General features: G+C 48.6%; 3 protein-coding genes across 6 annotated transcripts in view; 2 read left to right on the top strand and 1 right to left on the bottom strand.

Annotated features, from left to right (window-relative positions):
- The window catches only part of TK2 (thymidine kinase 2), a 101,527-nt gene that overhangs the window by 56,707 nt on the left and 21,402 nt on the right, over positions 1-23,418 (top strand). The gene's annotated exons all lie outside the window — the stretch shown is intronic.
- Positions 2,500-23,418, bottom strand: part of BEAN1 (brain expressed associated with NEDD4 1) — a 77,395-nt gene continuing 56,476 nt past the window's right edge. Inside the window, exons 5-6 of the mRNA XM_063597624.1 lie at positions 13,953-14,120; positions 2,500-11,196 (exon numbers count right to left, since the gene is read on the bottom strand). Coding sequence (XP_063453694.1) covers positions 11,028-11,196; positions 13,953-14,120 — 337 coding nt within the window. The 3' untranslated portion in view covers positions 2,500-11,027. The remainder of the gene's footprint in view (positions 11,197-13,952; positions 14,121-23,418) is intronic.
- Positions 14,115-22,544, top strand: LOC100988730 (uncharacterized). The gene is given in 3 exon segments (XM_063597626.1): positions 14,115-22,134; positions 22,137-22,432; positions 22,435-22,544. Coding segments are annotated over 3 exon segments (603 nt in total). The 5' UTR covers positions 14,115-21,917; the 3' UTR covers positions 22,525-22,544.

Raw genomic sequence — 23,418 nt, 5'->3', positions numbered from 1 at the left:
GGAAGGATGAGACTGGGCTACAGGGATGAGAAGGGAATGACACTTCTCTGAAATATCTTTTTATTTTATTTATTTATTTTTTTGAGACAGGGTCTCGCCCAGGCTGGAGTGCAGTGGTGTGATCTTGGCTCACTGCAAGCTCCACCTCCCAGGCTCAAGTGATTCTTGTGCCTCAGCCTCCTGAGTAGCTGGGATTACAGGTGTGTGCCACTACACCTGGCTAATTTTTGTACTTTTAGTAGAGACAGGGTTTCCCCAGGTTGGCCTGGCTGCTCTCAAGTGATATGCCCACCTTGGTCTCCCAAAGTACTGGGATTAGTGAACTGCTGCGCCCAGCCTGAAATGTCTTTTTCTATAACTGACTGTTACATACTGTGATGTAGCAATGTTTCACGTACCCTTCACATACTGCCAAAATAAATAAGAGCAACCAGGATGTAGGGAAAACAGAAAACAAAATTACAGATGAACTCCACCATACCACAGGTGAGTAACATAACCATACTGAAGGGGGCAGGAAAGAACAGAACTAACAAATAACTGTGGAAAACAGTATCTTTACTGGATATGGTAAGAGTAAAGGCAAAAATTTCTGTACATAAAAGTTGTAGTATAGTTATTAAAAATGTTTCTCGACCATGCGTGGTGGCTCACACCTGTAATCCCAGCACTTTGGGAGGCCAGGATGGGCGGATCACTTGAGGTCAGGAGTTAGAGACCAGCCTGGCCAACATGGTGAAACCCTGTCTCTACTAAAAATACAAAAATTAGCCGGGCGTGGTGGTGCACGCCTGTAATCCCAGCTATGTCGGAAGGCTGAGAATTGCTTGAACCCAGGAGGCAGAGGTTGCAATGGGCAAAAAAAAATGTTTCTCACAGGAGTATAGGTTAGTGATTCTGAAACTATGTATACTAAAGTTGAACAAACAAGTAAATAGATTGTAGACTATGAGGGCTGGATTTCTTACTGTTAGTGAAAGAGGTTACAAATTATAGGGGTCTAGAATAAACCCTGTGGTGCTGGGTTAGAATAGGAGGTGTCAGTCTAAACTCATGATTTTAAAATTTTAGGCTCTGGTGGCTCACTCTTGTAATCCCAGCACTTTGGGAGGCCAAGGCAGGCGAATAGCTTGAGCCCAGGAGTTAGAGATCAGCCTGGGCAATGTGGCAAAACCCCATCTCTACAAAAAATACAAAAATTAGCCAGGTGTGATGGTGTGCGCCTGTAGTCCCAGCTACTTGGGAGGCTGAGATATGAGAATAGATTGAGTCCAGGGGTTCAAGGCTGAAGAGAGCTGTGATTGTACCACTGCACTCCAGCCTGGGTAACAAAGGAAGACCCTGTCTCTAAATAAATAATAAATAAAATTATATATAGATGGATACAGAAATACAGATATGTGTGTGTGTGTGTGTGTGTATGTATGTGTGTGTTTATGTGTGCTTAGTATACATACTTATGTTTCCTAGCTCTGTCCTGAGTGGGTCTAGAGGCAATGGCACCCAGTAACAGTGAGCACACCCGGTACCCAGTTCTTGGTCTCCAAACATCATTCTCCTGTAAAAGGAACCAGGTCTCCTAGGAGATGTGGTTGATTCCAGGGATGCCACAGGGGAATGACAGGATGACCCTGGAATATCTTGTGGTGCTAGAAAGAAAGTGCAGGGATGTGGGGGGATGATGGAGCCATGTCAAGGGAATTGAGGAGCTTGCCTGAAGTTCCTAACGGCCAAAGCTGGAACAGTTTGAGGAACAAAATAAATTATGATAGTATTGGATTCTAACACATAGACTAAAATAAATATCCACAAATCCATGCTGATATAAACAGTTGAAGAAATAAGTAAACAGGGAAGAAAGGGAGTGCTTCCTTATGATAGATTTCCAGTTAATACAAAAGGCAAGAGGGAAACAGAGACTTGCCATTACACAAACACCACAGTTAAAAAATCACAGGCCAGGTGCGGTGGCTCACGCCTGTAATCCCAGCACTTTGGGAGGCCGAGGCAGGCGGATCACAAGGTCAGGAGATCGAAACTATCCTGGCTAACACGGTGAAACCCTGTCTCTACTAAAAATACAAAAAATTAGCTGGGCATGGTGGCAGGCGCCTGTAGTCCCAGGTACTCTGGAGGCTGAGGCAGGAAAATGGCGTGAACCCAGGAGGCGGAGCTTGCAGTCAGCCGAGATCTTGCCACTGCACTCCAGCCTAGGTGACAGAGCGAGACTCCGTCTAGGAAAAAAAAAAAAAAAAAAAAAAAAAAAAAAAATTATATATATATATATATATATATATATATAATCACAGACAAGATTTACCTGTTGATACTAAAATTAGTGGACAGAAGTTTGAGGAGAAACAAGATTTGCATAGTTTCTATTTCCCCTAATATACTTATCAAGTAAAAAGGGAAAGAAATTAACTAATTTGACAGTGGAGATGGAAACCCCATAGAAACCAGCTTAATAAGTGATTAAGGTAATAAGACGTAGTGACATCATGAAGCCTTTACAAAGATGCACTGAGGACAGCATCTTTTTTTTTTTTTTTTTTTTTTTTTTTTGAGACAGGGTCTCACTCTGTCACCCAGGCTGGAATGCAGTGGCACAATCACAGCTCACTGCAGCCTCGACCTCCTGGGCTCAGGTGATCCTCCTCAGCTTTCCGGGGAGCTGGGACTACAGGTGTGTGCTACCAGGCTGGCTAATTTTTTGTATTTTTTGTAGAGTAGGGCTTTTGTCATGTTGCCCAGGCTGGACTTGAACTCCTGAGCTCAAGTGATCTGCCTGCCTTGGCCTCTGAAAGTGCTGGGATTACAGTGTGAGCCATCATGCCTGGCAGCATCATTTTTTTTTTTGGTGTGGTATCCTTGCCAGAAATGCATACTTGACTCCAGTATTAAGAAAGCACCAGACAAACCCAAATGGAGGGACATTCAACAAAATAACTGATTGGAAAAAACTCTTTAAAAGCATCAAGATCGTGTTAGACAAGGAAAAAACAAGAACTATTACAGACTGGAGGAGACAAAGGAAAATATACAAATGCAATGTGGGATCCTGGATGGGCTCCTGGAATAGAGAAAGGATTTTAATAGAACACTAGGAAACTTAAATAATATGTGTAGTATCATTAATAACATTGTATCAATATTAATTTCCTGTTCTTGATCATTATATTATGGTTACATAAGATGTCAACTTCAGTGCAATGTGGGATCCTGTATATGCTCCTGGAATAGAGAAAGGATATTAATGGAACACTGGGGAAACTTAAATAAGGTTTGTAGTATAGTTAAGAACATTGTATCAATATTAATTTCCTGTTCTTGATCATTATACTATGGTTACGTAAGATGTCAACTTCAGGAGAAGCAGGGCCAGGAGTGGAAAGGAGTTCTTTGTACTATTTTGCAACTTTTCTCTCCATCTAAAATTAGTTAGAATAACGCCCTTCATGGGAAATAAAGGCAGAGCACAACACTGTAAATATTACAATCCCAAATGTTTAATATATGCGTATATAGAAAAAAGACTGGGAGGAATTGCAGGAATGTGGTGACATTGGGTATCTCTGAATGGTGGAAATTATGGTAAGGTTTGCTTTCGTTTTCATATTCATCTGTACTTTCTAAGTTTTCTACTCATTTGATAGTTTAATATGATGGATCCTTGGAAAGAACGGTGAATGAGACAAGATGAAGTTTATCTCTCATGGAGCTTATCTTCTAATGGGGGGAAATGGAAAATGAATACATGAATTAAAATCTTTGTGCAGAAAATTAAGCTGATGTGATAGATGGTTGGTCAGAGGGGGCCTCTCTGAGAAGGTAACATTTAAGGGGAGATGTGAATAACAAGGAAGAGAACATGGCAGGGTAGGGTAGGGAGACAGAGCAGAGGGAACAGTCTGTGCAGAGGCTGGGAATAGGGCCAGGCTCAGCATGTTCCAGAACCTTGCAGAAGCCAGGGTGGCTTTGGCTACAGCGGACAATGGGGAAGGGACCTGAGATGAGTTCAGAGGGAAAGTGAGGGGCTGAGCCTGGGACTTGATATGGCCTCGGGCACCCCTGGAGGGAACTGAACACATGAGAATCATGATCAAATGTAGGTGGGTTTTTTTGTTTTTGTTTTTGTTTTTTTAACATTTTCTATTTTATTTTATTTTTTAAATATATAGAGACGGGGTCTTTCTGTGTTGCCCAGGCTGGTCCCAAACTCCTGGACTCAAGCAGTCCTCCCACCTCAGCTTTCCAAAGTGCTGGAATTACAGGCATGAGCCACCACGCACAGCCCTAATGTAGGTTTAACGGAATCCTCCGGCATTTGGATGGAGCACAGGCTGCAGAAGGCTGGCAGCCTCCAGGGATGTGAGTGAGAGAGGATGGTGAATTTGGTTACTGTGGAAGGAGGTGGGAAGGGGTTGGATTCAGACTCTGTTGTGAAAGAGAGGAGCTAGGAATTGGATGAAGGATGTGATAGAGAGAGCGGGGGGAGGAGGAAAGAGAGAGGAGAGAGAGATATATGTTTGTCAAGGGTGATGTCTGCATTGGATTGGAGTGAGTGAGTGGATGGTGGATTCATTTACCCAGATGGGGAACGCGGGAGCGGCAGGCTTAGTGGAGAGAGCAAAAGTTCTGTTTTGGTTTGGAATGAGCATGCTTATTATGTTAATGGTCAGAAAAGAATGAATAAAAAAAAATAATTAGCTCTCCTTTCCTGCCCCTGGAATCCTTGGCCTAAGTTGCTCTCCCAGGTTCCTTTGCTGCAGGTCAGGTGCCCTGGGGGATATGCCTTGGAGTGGCTGTCATGGTTCCAAGCTGATGCAGCCTCTTGCCTCATCTTTCTCCTGAGATTGCTGACCTGCTGTGCCTCCAGATCAGCCTGTTCTTTTTTTTTTTTTTCCATTTATTTATTTTAAGAGACAGGGTCTCACTCTGTCACCCAGGCTGGAGTGCAGTGGTGTAATCACGGCTCACTGCAGCCTTGAGCTCCTGGGCTCAATCAGTCCTCCCATCTCAGCCTCCTGAGTAGCTGGGACTACATGGCTGGCTAATTTTAATTTTTTTTTAAATTATACTTTAAGTTTTAGGGTACATGTGCACAACGTGCAGGTTAGTTACATATGTATACATGTGCCATTTTGGTGTCCTGCACCCATTAACTTGTCGTTTAACATTAGGTATATCTTCCAATGCTATCCCTCCCCCGGCCCCCCACCCCACAACAGGCCCCAGTGTGTGATGTTCCCGTTCCTGTGTCCATGTGTTCTCATTGTTCAGTTCCCACCTATGAGTGAGAACATGTGGTGTTTGGTTTTTTGTCCTTGCGATAGTTTGCTGAGAATGATGGTTTCCGGCTTCATCCATGTCCCTACAAAGGACATGAACTCATCATTTTTTATGGCTGCATAGTGTTCCATGGTGTGTATGTGCCACATTTTCTTAATCCAGTCTATCATTGTTGGACATTTGGCTTGGTTCCAAGTCTTTGCTATTGTGAATAATGCTGCAATAAACATACATGTGCATGTGTCTTTATAGCAGCATGTTTTATAATCCTTTGGGTATATATCCAGTAATGGGATGGCTGGGTCAAATGGTATTTCTAGTTCTAGATCCCTGAGGAATCGCCACACTGACTTCCACAGCGGTTGAACTAGTTTACAGTCCCACCAACAGTGTAAAAGTGTTCCTATTTCTCCACATCCTCTCCAGCACCTATTGTTTTCTGACTTTTTAATGATCACCATTCTAACTGGTGTGAGATGGTATCTCATTGTGGTTTTGATTTGCATCTCTGATGGCCAGTGATGATGAGCATTTTTTTCATGTGTCTTTTGGCTGCATAAATGTCTTCTTTCGAGAAGTGTCTATTCATATCCTTCGCCCACTTTTTGATGGGGTTGTTTGTTTTTTTTCTTGTAAATTTGTTTGAGTTCATTGTAGATTCTGGATATTAGCCCTTTGTCAGATGAGTAGATTGCAAAAATTTTCTCCCATTCTGTAGGTTGCCTGTTCACTCTGATGGTAGTTTCTTTTGCTGTGCAGAAGCTCTTTAGTTTAATGAGATCCCGTTTGTCAATTTTGGCTTTGGTTGCCATTGCTTTTGGTGTTTTAGACATGAAGTCCTTGCCCATGCCTATGTCCTGAATGGTATTGCCTAGGTTTTCTTCTAGTGTTTTTATGGTTTTAGGTCTAACATTTAAGTCTTTAATCCATCTTGAATTAATTTTTGTATAAGGCGTAAGGAAGGGATCCAGTTTCAGCTTTCTACATATGGCTAGCCAGTTTTCCCAGCACCATTTATTAAATAGGGAATCCTTTCCCCATTTCCTGTTTTTATCAGGTTTGTCAAAGATCAGATGGTTATAGATATGCGGCAATATTTTTGAGGGCTCTGTTCTGTTCCGTTGGTCTATATCTCTGTTTTGGTACCAGTACCATGCTGTTTTGGTTACTGTAGCCTTGTAGTATAGTTTGAAGTCAGGTAGCGTGATGCCTCCAGCTTTGTTCTTTTGGCTTAGGATTGACTTGGCAATGTGGGCTCTTTTTTGGTTCCATATGAACTTTAAAGTAGTTTTTTCCAATTCTGTGAAGAAAGTCATTGGTAGCTTGATGGGGATGGCATTGAATCTATAAATTACCTTGGGCAGTATGGCCATTTTCATGATATTGATTCTTCCTACCCATGAGCATGGAATGTTCTTCCATTTGTTTTATCCTCTTTTATTTCATTGAGCAGTGGTTTGTAGTTCTCCTTGAAGAAGTCCTTCACGTCCCTTGTAAGTTGGATTCCTAGGTATTTTATTCTCTTTGAAGCAATTGTGAATGGGAGTTCACTCATGATTTGGCTCTCTGTCTGTTATTGGTGTATAAGAATGCTTGTGATTTTTGCACATTGATTTTGTATCCTGAGACTTTGCATCCTGAGACTTTGCTGAAGTTGCCTATCAGCTTAAGGAGATTTTGGGCTGAGACGATGGGGTTTTCTACATATACAATCATGTCATCTGCAAACAGGAACAATTTGACTTCCTCTTTTCCTAATTGAATACCCTTTATTTCCTTCTCCTGCCTGATTGCCCTGGCCAGAGCTTGCAACACTATGTTGAATAGGAGTGGTGAGAGAGGGCATCCCTGTCTTGTGCCAGTTTTCAAAGGGAATGCTTCCAGTTTTTGCCCATTCAGTATGATATTGGCTGTGGGTTTGTCATAGATAGCTCTTATTATTTTGAGATACGTCCCGTGAATACCTAATTTATTGAGAGTTTTTAGCATGAAGGTTGTTGAATTTTGTCAAAGGCCTTTTCTGCATCTATTGAGATAATCATATGGTTTTTGTCTTTGGTTCTGTTTATATGCTGGATTACGTTTATTGATTTGTGTATGTTGAACCAGCCTTGCATCCCAGGGATGAAGCCCACTTGATCGTGGCGGATAAGCTTTTTGATGTGCTGCTGGATTCGGTTTGCCAGTATTTTATTGAGGATTTTTGCATCGATGTTCATCAGGGATATTGGCCTAAAATTTTCTTTTTTTGTTGGGTCTCTGCCAGGCTTTGGTATCAGGATGATGCTGGCCTCATAAAATGAGTTAGGGAGGATTCCCTGTTTTTCTACTGATTGGAATAGTTTCAGAAGGAATGGTACCAGCTCCTCCTTGTACCTCTGGTAGAATTCGGCTGTGAATCCATCTGGTCCTTGACTTTTTTTGGTTGGTAAACTATTAATTATTGCCTCAATTTCAGAGCCTATTATTGGTCTATTCAGGGATTCAACCTCTTCCTGGTTTAGTCTTGGGAGGGTGTATGTGTTGAGGAATTTATCCATTTCTTCTAGATTTTCTAGTTTATTTGCGTAGAGGTGTTTATAGTGTTCTCTGATGGTAGTTTGTATTTCTGTGGGATCGGTGGTGATATCCCCTTTATCATTTTTTGTTGCATCTATTTGATTCTTCTCTCTTTTCTTCTTTATTAGTCTTGCTAGCAGTCTATCAATTTTGTTGATCTTTTAAAAAAACTAGCTCCTGGATTCATTGATTTTTTTGAAAGTTTTTTTGTGTCTCTATCTCCTTCATTTCTGCTATGATCTTAGTTATCTCTTGCCTTCTGCTAGCTTTTGAATGTGTTTGCTCTTGCTTCTCTAGTTCTTTTAATTGTGATGTTAGGGTGTCAATTTTAGATCTTTCCTGCTTTCTCTTGTGGGCATTTAGTGCTATAAATTTCCCCCTACAGACTGCTTTGAATGTGTCCCAGAGATTCTGTATGTTGTGTCTTTGTTCTCGTTGGTTTCAAAACATCTTTATTTCTGCCTTCATTTCGTTATGTACCCAGCAGTCATTCAGGAGCAGGTTGTTCAGTTTCCATGTAGTTGAGCGGTTTTGAGTGAGTTTCTTAATGCTGAGTTCTAGTTTGATTGCACTGTGGTCTGAGAGACAGTTTGTTATCATTTCTGTTCTTTTACATTTGCTGAGGAGTGCTTTACTTCCAACTATGTGGTCAATTTTGAAATAGGTGCGGTGTGGTGCTGAAAAAAATGTATATTCTGTTGATTTGGGGTGGAGAGTTCTGTAGATGTCTATTAGGTCCGCTTGGTGCAGAGCTGAGTTCAATTCCTGGATATCCTTGTTAACTTTCTGTTTCATTGATCTGTCTAATGTTGACAGTGGGGTGTTAAAGTCTCCCATTATTATTGTGTGGGAGTCTAAGTCTCTTTGTAGGTCTCTAAGGACTTGCTTTATGAATCTGGGTGCTCCTATATTGGGTGCATATATATTTAGGATAGTTAGCTCTTCTTGTTGAATTGATCCCTTTACCATTATGTAATGGTCTTCTTTGTCTCTTTTGATCTTTGTTGGTTTAAAGTCTGTTTATCAGAGACTAGGATTGCAACCCCTGCCTTTTTTTGTTTCCCATTTGCTTGGTAGATCTTCCTCCATCCCTTTATTTTGAGCCTATGTGTGTCTCTGCACTTGAGATGGGTTTCCTGAATACAGCACACTGATGGGTCTTGACTCTTTATCCAATTTGTCAGTCTGTGTCTTTTAATTGGAGCATTTAGCCCATTTACATTATTGTTATGTGTGAATTTGATCCTGTCATTATGATGTTAGCTGGTTATTTTGCTCATTAGTTGATGCAGTTTCTTCCTAGCCTCAATGGTCTTTACAGTTTGGCATGTTTTTGCAGTGGCTGGTACCAGTTGTTCCTTTCCATGTTTAGTGCTTCGTTCGGGAGCTCTTTTAGGGCAGGCCTGGTGGTGAGAAAATCTCTCAGCATTTGCTTGTCTGTAAAGTATTTTATTTCTCCTTCACTTATGAAGCTTAGTTTGGCTGGATATGAAATTCTGGGCTGAAAATTCTTTTCTTTAAGAATGTTGAATATCGGCCCCCACTCTCTTCTGGCTTGTAGAGTTTCTGCCAAGAGATCAGCTGTTAGTCTGATGGGCTTCCCTTTGTGGGTAACCCGACCTTTCTCTCTGGCTGCCCTTAACATTTTTTCCTTCATTTCAACTTTGGTGAATCTGACAATTATGTGTCTTGGAGTTGCTCTTCTCAAGGAGTATCTTTGTGGCATTCTCTGTATTTCCTGAATATGAATGTTGGCCTGCCTTGCTAGGTTGGGGAAGTTCTCCTGGGTAATATCCTGCAGAGTGTTTTCCAACTTGGTTCCATTCTCCCCGTCACTTTCAGGTACACCAATCAGATGTAGATTTGGTCTTTTCACATAGTCCCATATTTCTTGGAGGCTGTGTTCTTTTTATTATTTTTTCTCTAAACTTCTCTTCTTGCTTCATTTCATTCATTTGATCTTCCATCACTGATACCCTTTCTTCCAGTTGATCGAATCGGCTACTGAGGCTTGTGCATTCGTCATGTAGTTCTCGTGCGTTGGTTTTCAGCTCCATCAGGTCCTTTAAGGACTTCTCTGCATTGGTTATTCTAGTTAGCCATTCTAATTTTTTTTCAAGGTTTTTAACTTCTTTGCCATGGGTTTGGACTTCCTCCTTTAGCTTGGAGTAGTTTGATCATCTGAAGCCTTCTCCTCTCAACTCGTCAAAGTCATTCTCCGTCCAGCTTTGTTCTGTTGCTGGTGAGGAGCTGTGTTCCTTTGGAGGAGGAGAGGCACTCTGATTTTTAGAGTTTCCAGTTTTTCTGCTGTTTTTTCCCCATCTTTGTAGTTTTATCTACCTTTGGTCTTTGATGATGGTGACGTACAGATGGGGTTTTGGTGTGGATGTCCTTTCTGTTAGTTTTCCTTCTAACAGTCAGGACCCTCAGCTGCAGGTCTGTTGGAGTTTGCCGGAGGTCCACTCCAGACCCTGTTTGCCTGGGTATCAGCAGCAGAGGCTGCAGAACAGCGGATTTTGGTGAACAGCAAATATTGCTGCCTGATCGTTCCTCTGGAAGTTTTGTCTCAGAGGAGTACCCGGCTGTGTGAGGTGTCAGTCTGCCCCTACTGGGGGGTGCCTCCCAGTTAGGCTACTCAGGGGTCAGGGACCCACTTGAGGAGGCAGTCTGTCCATTCTCAGATCTCCAGCTGTGTGCTGGGAGAACCACTACTCTCTTCAAAGCTGTCAGACAGGGACATTTAAGTCTGCAGAGGATTCTGCTGCCTTTTGTTTGGCTGTGCCCTGTCCCCAGAGGTGGAGTCTACAGAGGCAGGCAGGCCTCCTTGAGCTGCAGTGGGCTTCACCCAGTTCGAACTTCCTGGCTGCTTTGTTTACCTACTCAAGCCTTGGCAATGGCGGGCGCCCCTCCCCCAGCCTTGCTGCCACCTTGCAGTTTGATCTCAGACTGCTGTGCTAGCAATGAGCAAGGCTCCGTAGGTGTAGGACCCTCTGAGCCATGCGTGGGATATAATCTCCTGGTGTACCATTTGCTAAGACCATTGGAAAAGCGCAGTATTAGGGTGGGAGTGACCCAATTTTCCAGGTGCCGTCTGTCACCCCTTTCTTTGACTAGGAAAGGGAATTCCCTGACCCCTCACGCTTCCTGGGTGAGGCGATGCCTCACCCTGCTTTGGCTCATGCTTGGTGCGCTGCACCCACTGTCCTGCACCCACTTTCCGACACTCCCCAGTGAGATGAACCCGGTACCTCAGTTGGAAATGCAGAAATCACCCGTCTTCTGCGTCGCTCATGCTGGGAGCTGTAGACTGGAGCTGTTCCTATTCGGCCATCTTGGCTCCACCTCCTAATTTTTTTTTTTAATAGAGACAAGGTCTTACTATGTTGTCCAGGCTGGTCTCAAAGTCCTGGGCTCAAGTGATCCTCCCATCTTGGCCTCCCAAAGTGCTGGGATTATAGGTATGAGCCACCGCACCTGGCCTCACTTGTTTTTGATGTTCCTGATGGAGGCTTGTGGCTGGGGTGTGGCTCCCTCACTTTCCCGATAATGCTTCACACCCTGACAGCTCTCCAGCTTGGCTGTGGGCTGCCAGATGCTGTGCTAAGTGATTAGGATGGGTGGATGGATGGATGGATGGATGAATGGCTGGATGGATAGAAGGAAGGAAGGAAGGTGGGAGGTGGGGATGGATGGATGGAAGGATGGATGGATGGATGGTTGGATGGAGGGAAGGAAGGAAAGAAGGAAGGAAGGATCAAGGGCAGGAGGGAGGTGGGAGGCAGGGATGGATGGACGGTTGGATGGAGGGAAGGAAGGAAAGAAGGAAGGAAGGATCCAGGGCGGGAGGGAGGTGGGAGGCAGGGATGGATGGATGGTTGGATGGAGGGAAGGAAGGAAGGAAGGATCAAGGGAAGGAGGGAGGGTGGGAGGCAGGGAGGGATGGATGGTTGGATGGATGAGTGGGTGATAACCAGCATGCCCTGTGCTGCCCAGTGCATACTGCTTCCTGATTTGTGTCTCAGAAAGCCTGTGTAGGGGCTGTTTTAGGACTGCTGTCTGACTTGGATGCAGGTGGAGCCAAAGCTTTTAAAATCCTTCCAGCCTGAGGCCCCCCCCTTGGTCTTAAGGACTGAAAGTGTTGTGGTTATATGCTCAGTTTCAGGGAGAGCAAAGGCAGGTACCAACAATTATTAAACACCTGCTTTGCACCCTGAAGGGACCTTCACCTATTTAATTTTTCCCATTTCACAGATGGGAAGCCTAGAGGCCGTCCCTGGGTTAGTGACACCTGCCACCACATAGAGAAGCCCCTGGTTGGAGGAGGATGCCCTCTGTTGGGATCCCAATGAGGAATGACTAAGGGCGTGTGTATGTGCATGTGCCATACCTGAATGTACCTATTTGTGTGCACATGTGCATGTATATATGTACATAAAGGGGCAGGAGATGGCAGGTAGAGGGGGTGCCCCCGCTCCTGGATGGAGAGCAGGCATGAGAGTTGACCCTGAGCTCCCAACAAATTAGCCGAAAGAAAAGGGAGGCCAGTAGTGGATCCTAGATGGATTAAGGGTGTACTACACATCCAGTTGTCTACACATCTATGCCCTCTTTATTTGCACTGTGATAAGTGAAATGGGTCTGAAGGCTGCTGAGGGAAGCGGCTACTCAGAGCTGCAGGATGACTTACCCAGGGTCACACAACTGAACTGGGACATGAAGGGGACAGAAAACCTAAAGGGAGGGGCCCTTCTCTGGGTCGGTCTCTGATGGGCACTGAGCACACCTCACCTCACTAACTCTTCCCAGCCTCCTGGGAAGGAGGTCTGACCATAGTCACTTTACAGATGAGGAAAACGAGGCTCATAGAGGTGGAGTGAGTTGCCCAAGGTCACACAAGCCATCGATGACAGGGCTGGAACTTGAGACCTTTTGGGGTTAGCAGATTGGCTCCTATGCCTCACAAGCAAGCCATAGGTTTGGCCACTCTTCCCCCATGCCCTGCTTCTCCTCCTGTGCTGTGATCCCAGGTCTAGCACCTCTCCCAGCAGTCGCCTCCTAGTGGACATCACAGTGAGAGCTATTTGCTTATTCAGGGTGCCTGCCCTGTACTAGCGAGAGATCACTCCCTCAGCTATTGCTGGGATGGTGTCTTTGGGTGGGTACTGGTGCCACCAGCCCCCACTGGGGGGTATAGTGGGTGCTGGGGTGCTCTCATCCATGCAGGGGAGCCTGGGTAGACCTCCAGAATGGAGTGACTCCACTTTCTGGGCTGCCATCATCACCAGTTGGCTCTGGCCCCACAAGAGGCCCTAGTTGTCCATCTTCCTCCACCTCAGGGCGTGGGAGGCCTCTAGGATGGCCTGCAGGAGTTGAGGGGCCAAGAAGGTGAGGGAGCACTCACAGAGCTCATTCCTCTCGGAAGAGGTGCTGGGAGGTGCGGCGTCTATTCTGGGGCTGGCCAGCTCCAGCTATGCTTCTGGCTTCCCATCTAAGGGCTGCCCTGGAGATTGGGGACCTGGTGTTGGGCAGAGCTGGCTGAGAATGGTGACTTCTCTGCCCTCAGGAACTGCATCCGAGACCAGGGGCTGCCCCCTGCTGCACCCTGAGGCAGTGACCACCTCACCCGATGAAGGGCCAGGGGCCAGGGCTGGGCCTGGGAGTTGGTTTCCCTTCAGGCTTCTCAGGAAAATGTCCTTGGGAAACCAGGGCATCCAGTGTAAGACAGGGTCACTGAAGCAAGGCAGGACCTCCTCACTGTCCAGGCATGTGCTGCCATGGCACTGGGGGCCCTAGAGGACTGGAGAGCCACTGGGGAGGCTGTTGGGGGCTGTTGAGACCTCAGATGGGCTCAGAGCCATGGGCAGAGATCTCTGGCCAGCAGTGCCCTCTGCCAGGGCCCTCTCGGACCCCACCCCTTCTGAGGGACCTTGCTGTGGTCCCCCGGAACCTGGGCCTGGCTGAACCCCCTCGAGGCAGCTGCAGGGCTTCACCAGCCTTTTCTCTGAGCTGTGCCTGCTGTGGGTCCTAGCGAGTTTCTCTGTGCCCGGCTCAAGCATCCGTGTGCCCATGGTTCTGAGAACGGCTTCACATGAGACCCTCACCAGGAAGATCTCGAACACCATCTGCTTGACATTCTCTTTGCTGATGGCCTGGACCAGTAAGAACTCAGACTCCAAGGTGGCCGTGTAGCCCAGCCTGCCCAGGATGGTGTCCAGTTCGTGTCTGGAAAGCACAGATCGCACCCAGTAGGTAAAGCTCCCAGTGTACATCTAGAACAGACAAGGGAGCTTGTTAGGAGTGGGACAGGCCTCAGCAGAGTGGCTGAGAGGGACCAGGCCAGGCAGGACCAAGGGCTGGTGCCGAGGGACACTAGGGGCTCCTGAGAAGCACGTGGATGAGGGCATTTGGCCAAAGGAAAGCCTGGCCCATGATCAGGGGTACACTGAGGCTCAAAGACAAAGCAGGATCTGTCCAAAGACACTCAGAAAGTGGCTGGGTGTGGTGTCTCACGCCTGTAATCCCAGCACTTTGGGAGGCCAAGGAGGGCGGATCACCTGAGGTCAGGAGTTCGAGACCAGCCTGGCCAACATGGTGAAATCCCTCTCTACTAAAAATACAAAAAAATTAGCCGGGCATGGTGGCAGGCGCCTGTAATCCCAGCTGTTTGGGAGGCTGAGGCAGGAGAATTGCTCGAACCCAGGAGGTGGAGGTTGCAGTGAGCACAGATTGCACCACTGCTCTCCAGCCTGGGCCACAGAGCGAGACTCCATCTCAAAAAAACAACAACAAAAAAAAAAACGCAAAAAGAGAGTGACTGAGCTGGGGTAAGGCTCTAGGTATTCCAGCTCCCAGCCTAGCAGTCAGGGCCTGGAGCAGGAAGAAATTAAAACTCTGGTAGGGGCCGAGTGTGATTGCTCACATCTGTAAACCCAGTACTTTGGGAGGGCAAGGCAGGAAGATCACTTCAGGTCAGGAGTTTGAGACCAGCCTGGCCAACATGGTGAAACCCCGTCTCTACTAAAAATACAAAAATTAGCCAGGTGTGTTGGTGGACACCTGTAGTCCCAGCTACTCAGGGGGCTGAGGCAGGAGAATCGCTTGATCCTGAGAGGCAGAAGTTGCAGTGAGCCAAGATCGCGCCACTGTACTCCAGCCTGGGTGACAGAGCAAGACTCTGTCTCAAGAACAAAACAAAATGAAAAACAACAAAAAGACAAAACCTCTCTGGTAGCTCTCTAAAGCCCAACTCCTCCCGTTGTTTATTATGAGCACCTTGGTTCATCTTTCCTCGGAGAGGCAGTAACAGTCCAGTGCAGGAGTCCCCAGTCCCCAGGCCTTGGACCAGTACTGGTCTATGGTCTGTTAGGAACCTGGCCGCACAGCAGGAGGTGAGTGGCGGGCAAACAAGCATTATCACTTGAGCTCCGCCTCCTGTCATGATCAGCAGTGGCATTATAGGAGTGGAACCCTATTGTGAACTGTGCATGAGAGGGATCTAGGTTGCGTGCTCCTTATGAAAATCTAATGCCTGATGGTCTGAGGTGGAAGAGTTTCATCCTGAAACCAACCCCCGCCCCCATCCCTCCACCCTGTCTGTGGAAAAATTGTCTTCTATGAAACTGGCCCCTGGTGCCAAAAAGGTTGGGGACCACTGGTCTCGTGGTTAGGAGCAGTTGTACCACTTGCTAGCTGTTGACCATGCATAAGTTGCATCTGTCTCTTTAGCCCTCAATTTCTTAAACTGAAATGGGACTGAAGTCAATGGATATGATGGGCATGCTGTTTCTCCAGAGGCAGAGCCCCAACCCCTGGCTGAACCCCCCTTGCTCAGACGTGTGGCAGTGCCTACCTTTAGGGACCTGATTTCCTTCCTCCAGGGAAACAGAAGCAGGTTGACAGAGATCAGCTCCAGGAACTCTAGTGCATGCACCAGCTCAGGGCTGACTTTTGGGACAGGGCTGGGATCCCCACAACAGCAGCCACCCAGAACAAGGGCCACTTCCTCTGGCAGACAGAGCCATGGAGGGGCCCTCCTGCCCAGGAGCCACCTGGCCCTGTGGGTGAGGGCTGCTTGCCTGCAGACATCGAGCCGGCCCTCCCCTGCCCTCTCCTGGCAGTAGCTGATGATGTTGCCCAGGAGGGTCTCACCCAGAGCAGCTTTGCCTGGGCCTGGGGATTGGGACCTGCTCATGGTGGCTTCGGGGGGGCTGGATATGGAGGAGAGAGTCCTGTCCCAGGCCAGGCTCAGGCTGGGCACTTGGAGGAATGGATGGGTCCTGCCTCTCCTGCTCCAAAGCCCAATCTGGAAGCAAAGGAGGAAGTTGTGCTAGCAAGAGATAAAGCTATGTGCAGCCAGGCCCTGCCACTGCTTGTCACTCTGAAAGGCTGAGATCGGAGGGTGACCGGGCCCCTCCCAGTGGAGCAGGGCCTAGGTCAGGATTTGTCCTTTCTTTGTCCCCCTGCCCCACAAAAAATGAAGACCAGGCACATCAGCATCTGCATCTTTCCACACTACCATCCCATCCAGATATCCCCAGTAATGCCTCATGCCTGAGTGCTCCTGGCTGCAGAGGCATACTCTGCTAGTGTGCGGGACAGGCTGGAAGCGCCAGGAAGGTGGCGACCCTCAACCAACCAAGGGCCAGCGGGGTGAGAGTTACTGGATAGAAACCCCAGCTTCCTGCCCCTGGGTGGCCAATTCTTAGGTATGTTTTTGTAAACTGAAAAGTGTCGGAGGCAGATCTCAATCAATTTAGAGGTTTCTTTTTATTTTATTATTTTATTTTATTTTATTTTATTTTATTTTATTTTATTTTATTTTATTGAAACAGAGTCTCGTTTTGTTGGCCAGGCTGGAGTGCAGTGACGTGATCTTGGCCCACTGCAACCTCCACCTTCTGGGTTCAAGCGATTCTCCTGCCTCAGCCTCCCAAGTAGTTGGGACTACATGCATGTGCCACTATGCCTGGCTAATTTTTTTTTTTTTTTTTTTTTAGTAGAGATGGGATTTCACCATGTTGGCCAGGCTGATCTCAAACTCCTGACCTGAGGTGATCTGCCCACCTTGGCCTCCCAAAATGCTGAGATTACAGGCATGAGCCACCGCATCTGGCTGAGGACCTGGTTCTTGATTGTCATTTGCTTTCTATGAGACTCTGCTGGGCTCCTGCCTCTCCAGTCACCAGGAAGGACAGCCATCTGGGTGCTTGGTCTTGGAGCTGCCTCAGACCTGGGCTCGTCACAGCTGGGATCTCTGCTCCCTGCTCCCAACTCCCCTGCCCCCTACAATGTTCTCTGAATTCAGTGGCCAGGGCAGTTCATATCCCTTTGATTGAGAAACTGCATCCCAGTTGGAGTTCTACTCGAAAATAGATCCCCCTGGAGTAGCACCGTGATAGTTCAGCAGCACAACCCCTTTCTGTATGTAGCCCCCTCCAACATGATCCTATAACACTTCCCTCCAGCCTCTGCCTCTGTGCAGACAGCCCTGTCTCTGCTGTGCTGCCCGTTGCAACCTTGCAACATATTTTCTCTCTTTCCTACCTTCTCTAATAAATCTGCCTGTCTGTATCCACAACTGTCTTGGTAAATTCCTTTACCACCCACACTACTGGCTCCAGATAGTCACTACCCACAACGCTGTGGGTGCTACTCATTCACACACATGGGCTCATCTGATCCTGAACATCAGAAATGTTAGGTCCAGGGTCACACGTGGCCACCCCTTGGCTTCCCTGTCTACCTCCCTCTGAAATGAAGACACAAGTAAGGCCCAGGGCAGGTTCATGTGAGAGAATGCTAAGAGTTGGCATGATCACAGCCTGGGGTCAAAGAGGGTTGGAGAGGCCTTTGCCCATCACTTGTCCAAATCTGCCTTCCTCTCATCTTATGAACCAAGAGATTGAGGCAGGGAGAGCAAGAGCTGGGATTGGAACCCAAGTGTATTCGTTTCCTATTGATGCTGCAGTGAATTTCTACGGGTTTAGTGGTTTAAAAGAAGTAGTATTTATTAACTTATACTTTTTTGTTGTTTTTTTTGAGATGGAGTTTCGCTCTTCTTGCCCAGGCTGAAGTACAACAGTGTGGTCTCGGCTCACTGCTACCTCCACCTCCTGGGTTCAAGTGATTCTCCTGTCTCAGACTCCCAAGTAGCTGGGATTACAGGTGCCTGCCACCACGCCCAGCTAATTTTTGTATTTTTAGTAGAGACAGGGTTTCACCATGTTGCCCAGGCTGGTCTCGAACTCCTGACCTCAGGCAATCCGCCTGCCTCGGCCTCTCAAAGTGCTGGGCTTACAGGTGTGAGCCACCTTGCCTGGCCTATTTTATACTTTTAAAGGTCAGACCGAGGTCCAAAATCAGTCTCACTGGGCTTGTTCCTTTGGGGAGAATTCATTTCCTTGCTTTTTCCAGTTCCTAGAGGCCACCTACATTCCTTGGCTCAGGGCCCCTTCCTCCATCTTAAAAGCCAGCAGTGTGGTTTTCTGTTTGTTTGTTTTTGTTTTTTGCTTTTTGAGATATGATCTCACTCTGTTGCCCAGGCTGGAGTACAGTGGCACAGTCAGCTCACTGCAGCCTTGACCTCCTGGGCTCAAACAATCCTCCTGTCCCACCCTCCCCTGTAGCTGGGACTATAGGCACACCCCATAGCATCTGGCTAATTAAAACAGTTTTTTTTTTTTTTTTTTTTTTGGTAGTGATGATAAGGTCTCACTATGTTGCCCAGGCTGGTTTCCAACTCCTGAGCTCAAGCTAGCCTCCCATCTCTGCCTCCCAAAGTGCTGGGGTTATAGGTGTGAGCCACCACACCTGACCTCCCTGAGTTGTGTTGAAGAGTATAGTCACCAGGCCAAGGTTCTCTCTTTTTCTCTCATTCTTCGACCCCAGGCAGTTTTGTTCCCTAGGGAGAGGCCTAGAATGGCCTTTGTTTTTTCTTGTTAATAGCTAAAATTCCACAAATTGGTACATTCCAAGGCCCCCACCCCCCTGCCCCACCACTGTGATTCTTGTATTGCTTTTGGTTGCTTACTAACTACATTCATTCTGGACATCTTAGTCCTCCGTTCCCCTCATGGGGAACCTGTCATGCCTGTGAACTGCCAGCCACTCTCATCTTTCCCAGGGTGGCTGAGACAGTGAGGGTGAGAACGCTGGGCATGGTGCCTAAAATCACCCCTTCCCTGCCCTCTCATGCTGGAGTCAGCCTTGCTTCTCCCCGTTGGCTCGCTGCAGCCTCCTTCAACAGTTGGATTTGGTGTTAATTGCATTGTTCACATTTTCTGGGTCCTTGGGGGAGTGACTGATTTCGTGAGAACCTGCTCTCTCTGCCCGTCAGTGTGACTGACTTTGGGAACAGTGCAGGCAGGGAGGGGAGGTGGAGGCATGGGAGATCTGCAGGGGCTGCTTTGGCCTAGGTGGGCTGATGGGGCATGGGGGTCCTGAGGCCTGGTTCAAGTTCACATGGTGAGCTGATGACAGAAGCAGAGAAGCCAGACCTCTGGGTCCCCATACTCAGCCTTCACTCACAGCAGCTCCCAGGTTCCTTGCAGAGCTTAGGAGCTCAGAGGCCACAGGGTCTCTGGCTGGCTGAGCCTGAGTCATGTGCCCATTCTGCAGAGGGTGAGGAGGAGGAGCTGGATGGGGATGCTGGCTGGGCAGAGGGTCCCAGGTCTGGAACTCAGCACTTACTGTCATCAAGTCTGTGTGACTGGCAGGAAGCACTGTTTCTCTCATAATTGAGCTGGGAGTTCCTGCTGATTACCCCATAAACCCTCCTGGGCTCTGTGCTGGGCCCACCACCTGGAGAGGAGTCAGCTTGGGCCACAATTCCAGGCCCTAGTCTGGGAGGCATAACTCAGGCCCTTGGGGACAGCCCAGGAAGGGAAGGGCTGTAAGGAGGAGAAGAGGCAGGAGCCCATGGTGAGATTGTCCTAGGGAGAAGTCAGTGCTTGGAGTGGTGTCTCAGGCCCAGTTGCATAGATTCATACCTTGGTCTTTTGCCCAAATTTATGTTCCTCTTCAGGAACACAACTATGTAACCATGCACTGTGGGTGACTGTATTCCTTGGAAGAGTCTTGTAAGTCCACAAGTCACAGACTGCCCTCAGTGTGGAGCTCAGCTGGCTCCCTGCAGCTGGCTGGGGCCCCTCCCAGTGGGCAGTGGAGCTGGGCCTCTCTGGTCCAAGCCCCCTCCCTGCTATGGCAACCATGGGAAAGAACTGGCACAGATTCAAGATGGTGTCCAGTGAGCCTGGAGCCCTCAGGCCTGGCTGGAGGCTGTTGCTCTTTCCTCCTTTCTTTGCCATGGGCCCTGCTTAGCAACCACTCTCCGCCTGACCCTGCCCCAGCACCTGCCCTGACTCACTGCCCAGCTTATTGTCTATCTGTGGCTTGGGGTCATCGCTCAGACTGAGATCTGAGGGGTAGGGCCTGTCCCTGTCAAGGGAACATGGCAGAGGCTGCTCGTCTGTGTGTCTCCAGTCCTCCCAGCCTCCTCCCCTCTTTTCTTTGCAGAACCCATTCCAGGAGAGATGAATGTGGCTCCTTCTCCTCCACCCTCCACAGAGTGGCAGGCAGGGAGGGGAGATGGAGGCATGGGAGATGTGCAGGGGCTGCTTTGGCATGACCCAGGCTCAGTCAGCCAGAGATCGTAATCCTGGCTGGGTGCGGTGGCTCACGCCTGTAATCCCAGCACTTTGGGTGGCCAAGGCAGGCAGATCACCTGAGGTCAGGAGTTCAAGACCAGCCTGGCCAACATGGTGAGACCCCGTCTCTACTAAAAATACAAAAATTTAGCTGGGCGCAGTGACATGTGCCCATAATCCCAGCTACTCAGGATGCCCGTAATCCCAGCTACTCAGGAGGCTGAGGCAGGGTAATTGCTTGAACCTGGGAGACGGAGGTTGCAGTGAGCCAAGATCGTACCACTGCACTCCAGTGTGGGCGACAGGGTGAGACTTTGACTCAAAAACAAACAAACAACAAACAAACACCAGAGACCCTAATCCCAGCCACAGCCATTCAGAGAGTCAGGGATGAGGACATGTCTGGGCCAGTTTTCTCTGAGACTTGGTATTTGCTCTCTGGAGAGAGAGGATCTCTTTGTTTTGGATTATGAACCAACCAAAGTAGACTTGGGGCTTCCATACTTTTGTTCTGATGGGAGAATGAAGGCACTGTGGTGGACAGCAGAATCCAGAGAGAGATGACATACCTGCCCATATTCCCGGACTTTCTGGATCCAGCCATGCCTGACTTGGACAATTCAGTAAGTATTCTTCCTTGCTCATGAAGATTCAAGTTGGGTTTCTGACTCTTGCAGTTGGATAATGAGGCTCAGAGTGGCAGGGAGTGGAGGGTCCTTTTCAAGGGATGCCCTTCTACTCCACCACACAGTTCAGATGGTGCCAGCCTTGGGGTGGGCTGTGGACCAGGCAGCCACTGGCAGTGGAAGAGAGACAGGCAGCCCCAGGCCCCCAGGAGTCATGCTGGTGAGATGGTCAGTGGTGGCATGGCTGAGGTGGGGACGGCAGGGCCTGAGGACCTGCAACCTTGGATTTCTTGGAGACATGTTGGGCTGGCACAACTGGGCTGCCACCCTGGGGGTAAAGATCTGCCCAGCCCCCAAGCCCAGAGATACCCGGCCTGATCTAGGCAACCAGTCCTGGGCTCCAGAGAGTTCTTCTGGCCCCGAGGGCATGCAGTGTGGGGTGAAGCAAAGCAGAGACCAGGACAGAAGATTGACTTCCTCAGACGATGAAGCTTACTGTCTCTCCACCGCTCATGCCAAGAGCCTGGACATGCAGGTGGGCATGGATAGGAACAGCTGAGTGGGAGTGTCAGTGGCACTGGAGTATGCAACACCAAGTGTGTACGTGCACAAGCTCTAAGTGAGAAGGGCACTAGTGTGTGTACACCAAAGCTGTCTGAGCAAATGTCCACGAAACCACAGGAGGTGGAGCTGAGGGATGCTACATGTGAGTGTGTGCCAGGGGTATCTCTAGGAACTTGGTGGGAGGGGCCCCAGTGTGTGTATGTGCATGTGGGCTTGGCCAGTGTGACAATGGATGTTCCTCGTGGTGGCTGTGAACAGCCTTACTCTGTATCAACCCTCCTTCTGCCCTCTTCTGGGCGATGCCTGTTGCTTGTATGTGGCAGCAGCTGCTGGAGCCCTTTGCAGAGACCTGGGACCTCGCCACGCCCATACACGGGGACCCAATGATGGCTCTTGTGGACTATCACGATGGTGTCATTGCCAGCACGGTGACTCCCCTGAAGACTTTTTCTGGCCAGAGGAGCCCATTTGGCCTCCACAAGGGGCAGGAATGAACATTCTCCAAAGGGCAGCCTCCAAAAATGTCTGCTGAGCATCAGGGTACAAACAGCCCATCTCCCCCACCTGAGGGCGGGCGTCACTTTGAGGTGCGTTCTACTCTGTGTCTCAGAGTCACCATTGGGACTGCGCTCAGTGGCCTGCAGTGGTGACCTGCTTGGCGACCCCCTCACTGGCTTCCTTGCCTTTCTTGTTTCCTGCCTCACTCCATCTGGTACTCCTGGGAACACTTCCCTAACTAAACTCTCGCACCCACATCCTCATCCCAGGGTCTGGCCCTGGGGCGCCTGTCTCCATCGTCCTGTGACGCAGCTTCACCTTCCATCTCCTTGGGCCTCTGATGAGCCCAGGTACCTGGGGTGTTCTCCTTGGCCCCTGGCACAGACAGGCGGCATCTCCTTAGGAATGTGCAAAGGACCTTGAATGTGGTGCCATATGTGACACACCACAGCATAGGGCATGTCGTGGATGGAGGAGCAGGAAAAGCCAAGAGCGAGACAGTCCCAAAGGCCTGTGGGATCCTAAGTCTTTGTGGTGGGAGCTGGGTGTCGGTGTGGGGTGGTTTCGGTTGGGGGCAGCACATGGCTGGACACCATCACTGTGGAAGTTTCTGCATTCATTCCCAGGAGGTGGAGCCCCAGAGCACTGAGGTGGCACCAGAGCCATGCCTAGTGATGTTCAGAACAGAGGGCATGCAAAATGATTATTTTGCATACAGAGAGGGGGACATAAGTGTCAGGCTTTGTCCAGAGAGAGATGCTGGCGGGGCGGGGGTGAGCCCCAAAAATGGAATACTTGAATGGGTTAAACCTCATAGAACATCTCAAGGGTGGAAGAAAAGCCCAGGATTAAAATGACGGGTTTTGTCTGCAATTATGAGTGTTGGTGGGTATTGTGTTTCAAGGTGAGAGGAGGGGCTTCCTCATTCTTCAGGGCCTGACTTGTTCACTTTGAGCAGTGGCAGCAGCGAGCCGGCAGGTGGCAGTGTGGGCTCAGGGTGGGGGTGATAGGCGCGGCAGAGCCAGCCTTGGCCTGTCCAGCAGGGACGTGGGCTGGAGAACCAGAAGGATGAGCCTATCTCGTGGTCTTTCCCCCCGCTGCACCCTCCTTCAGGATTGCACCCCACTTTCAAGGCACTTGGGGGTCTAGGACTATATTAATGGACTATTCGAATTTTGGATTGCACCCCACTTTCAAGGCACTTGGGGGCATCTAGGACTATGTTAGTGGGCTCT

This window comes from Pan paniscus, chromosome 18 (genome assembly GCF_029289425.2).
Source record: "Pan paniscus chromosome 18, NHGRI_mPanPan1-v2.0_pri, whole genome shotgun sequence".
Lineage (NCBI taxonomy): Eukaryota > Metazoa > Chordata > Mammalia > Primates > Hominidae > Pan > Pan paniscus.
This window is presented reverse-complemented; position numbering and strand designations above follow the sequence as displayed.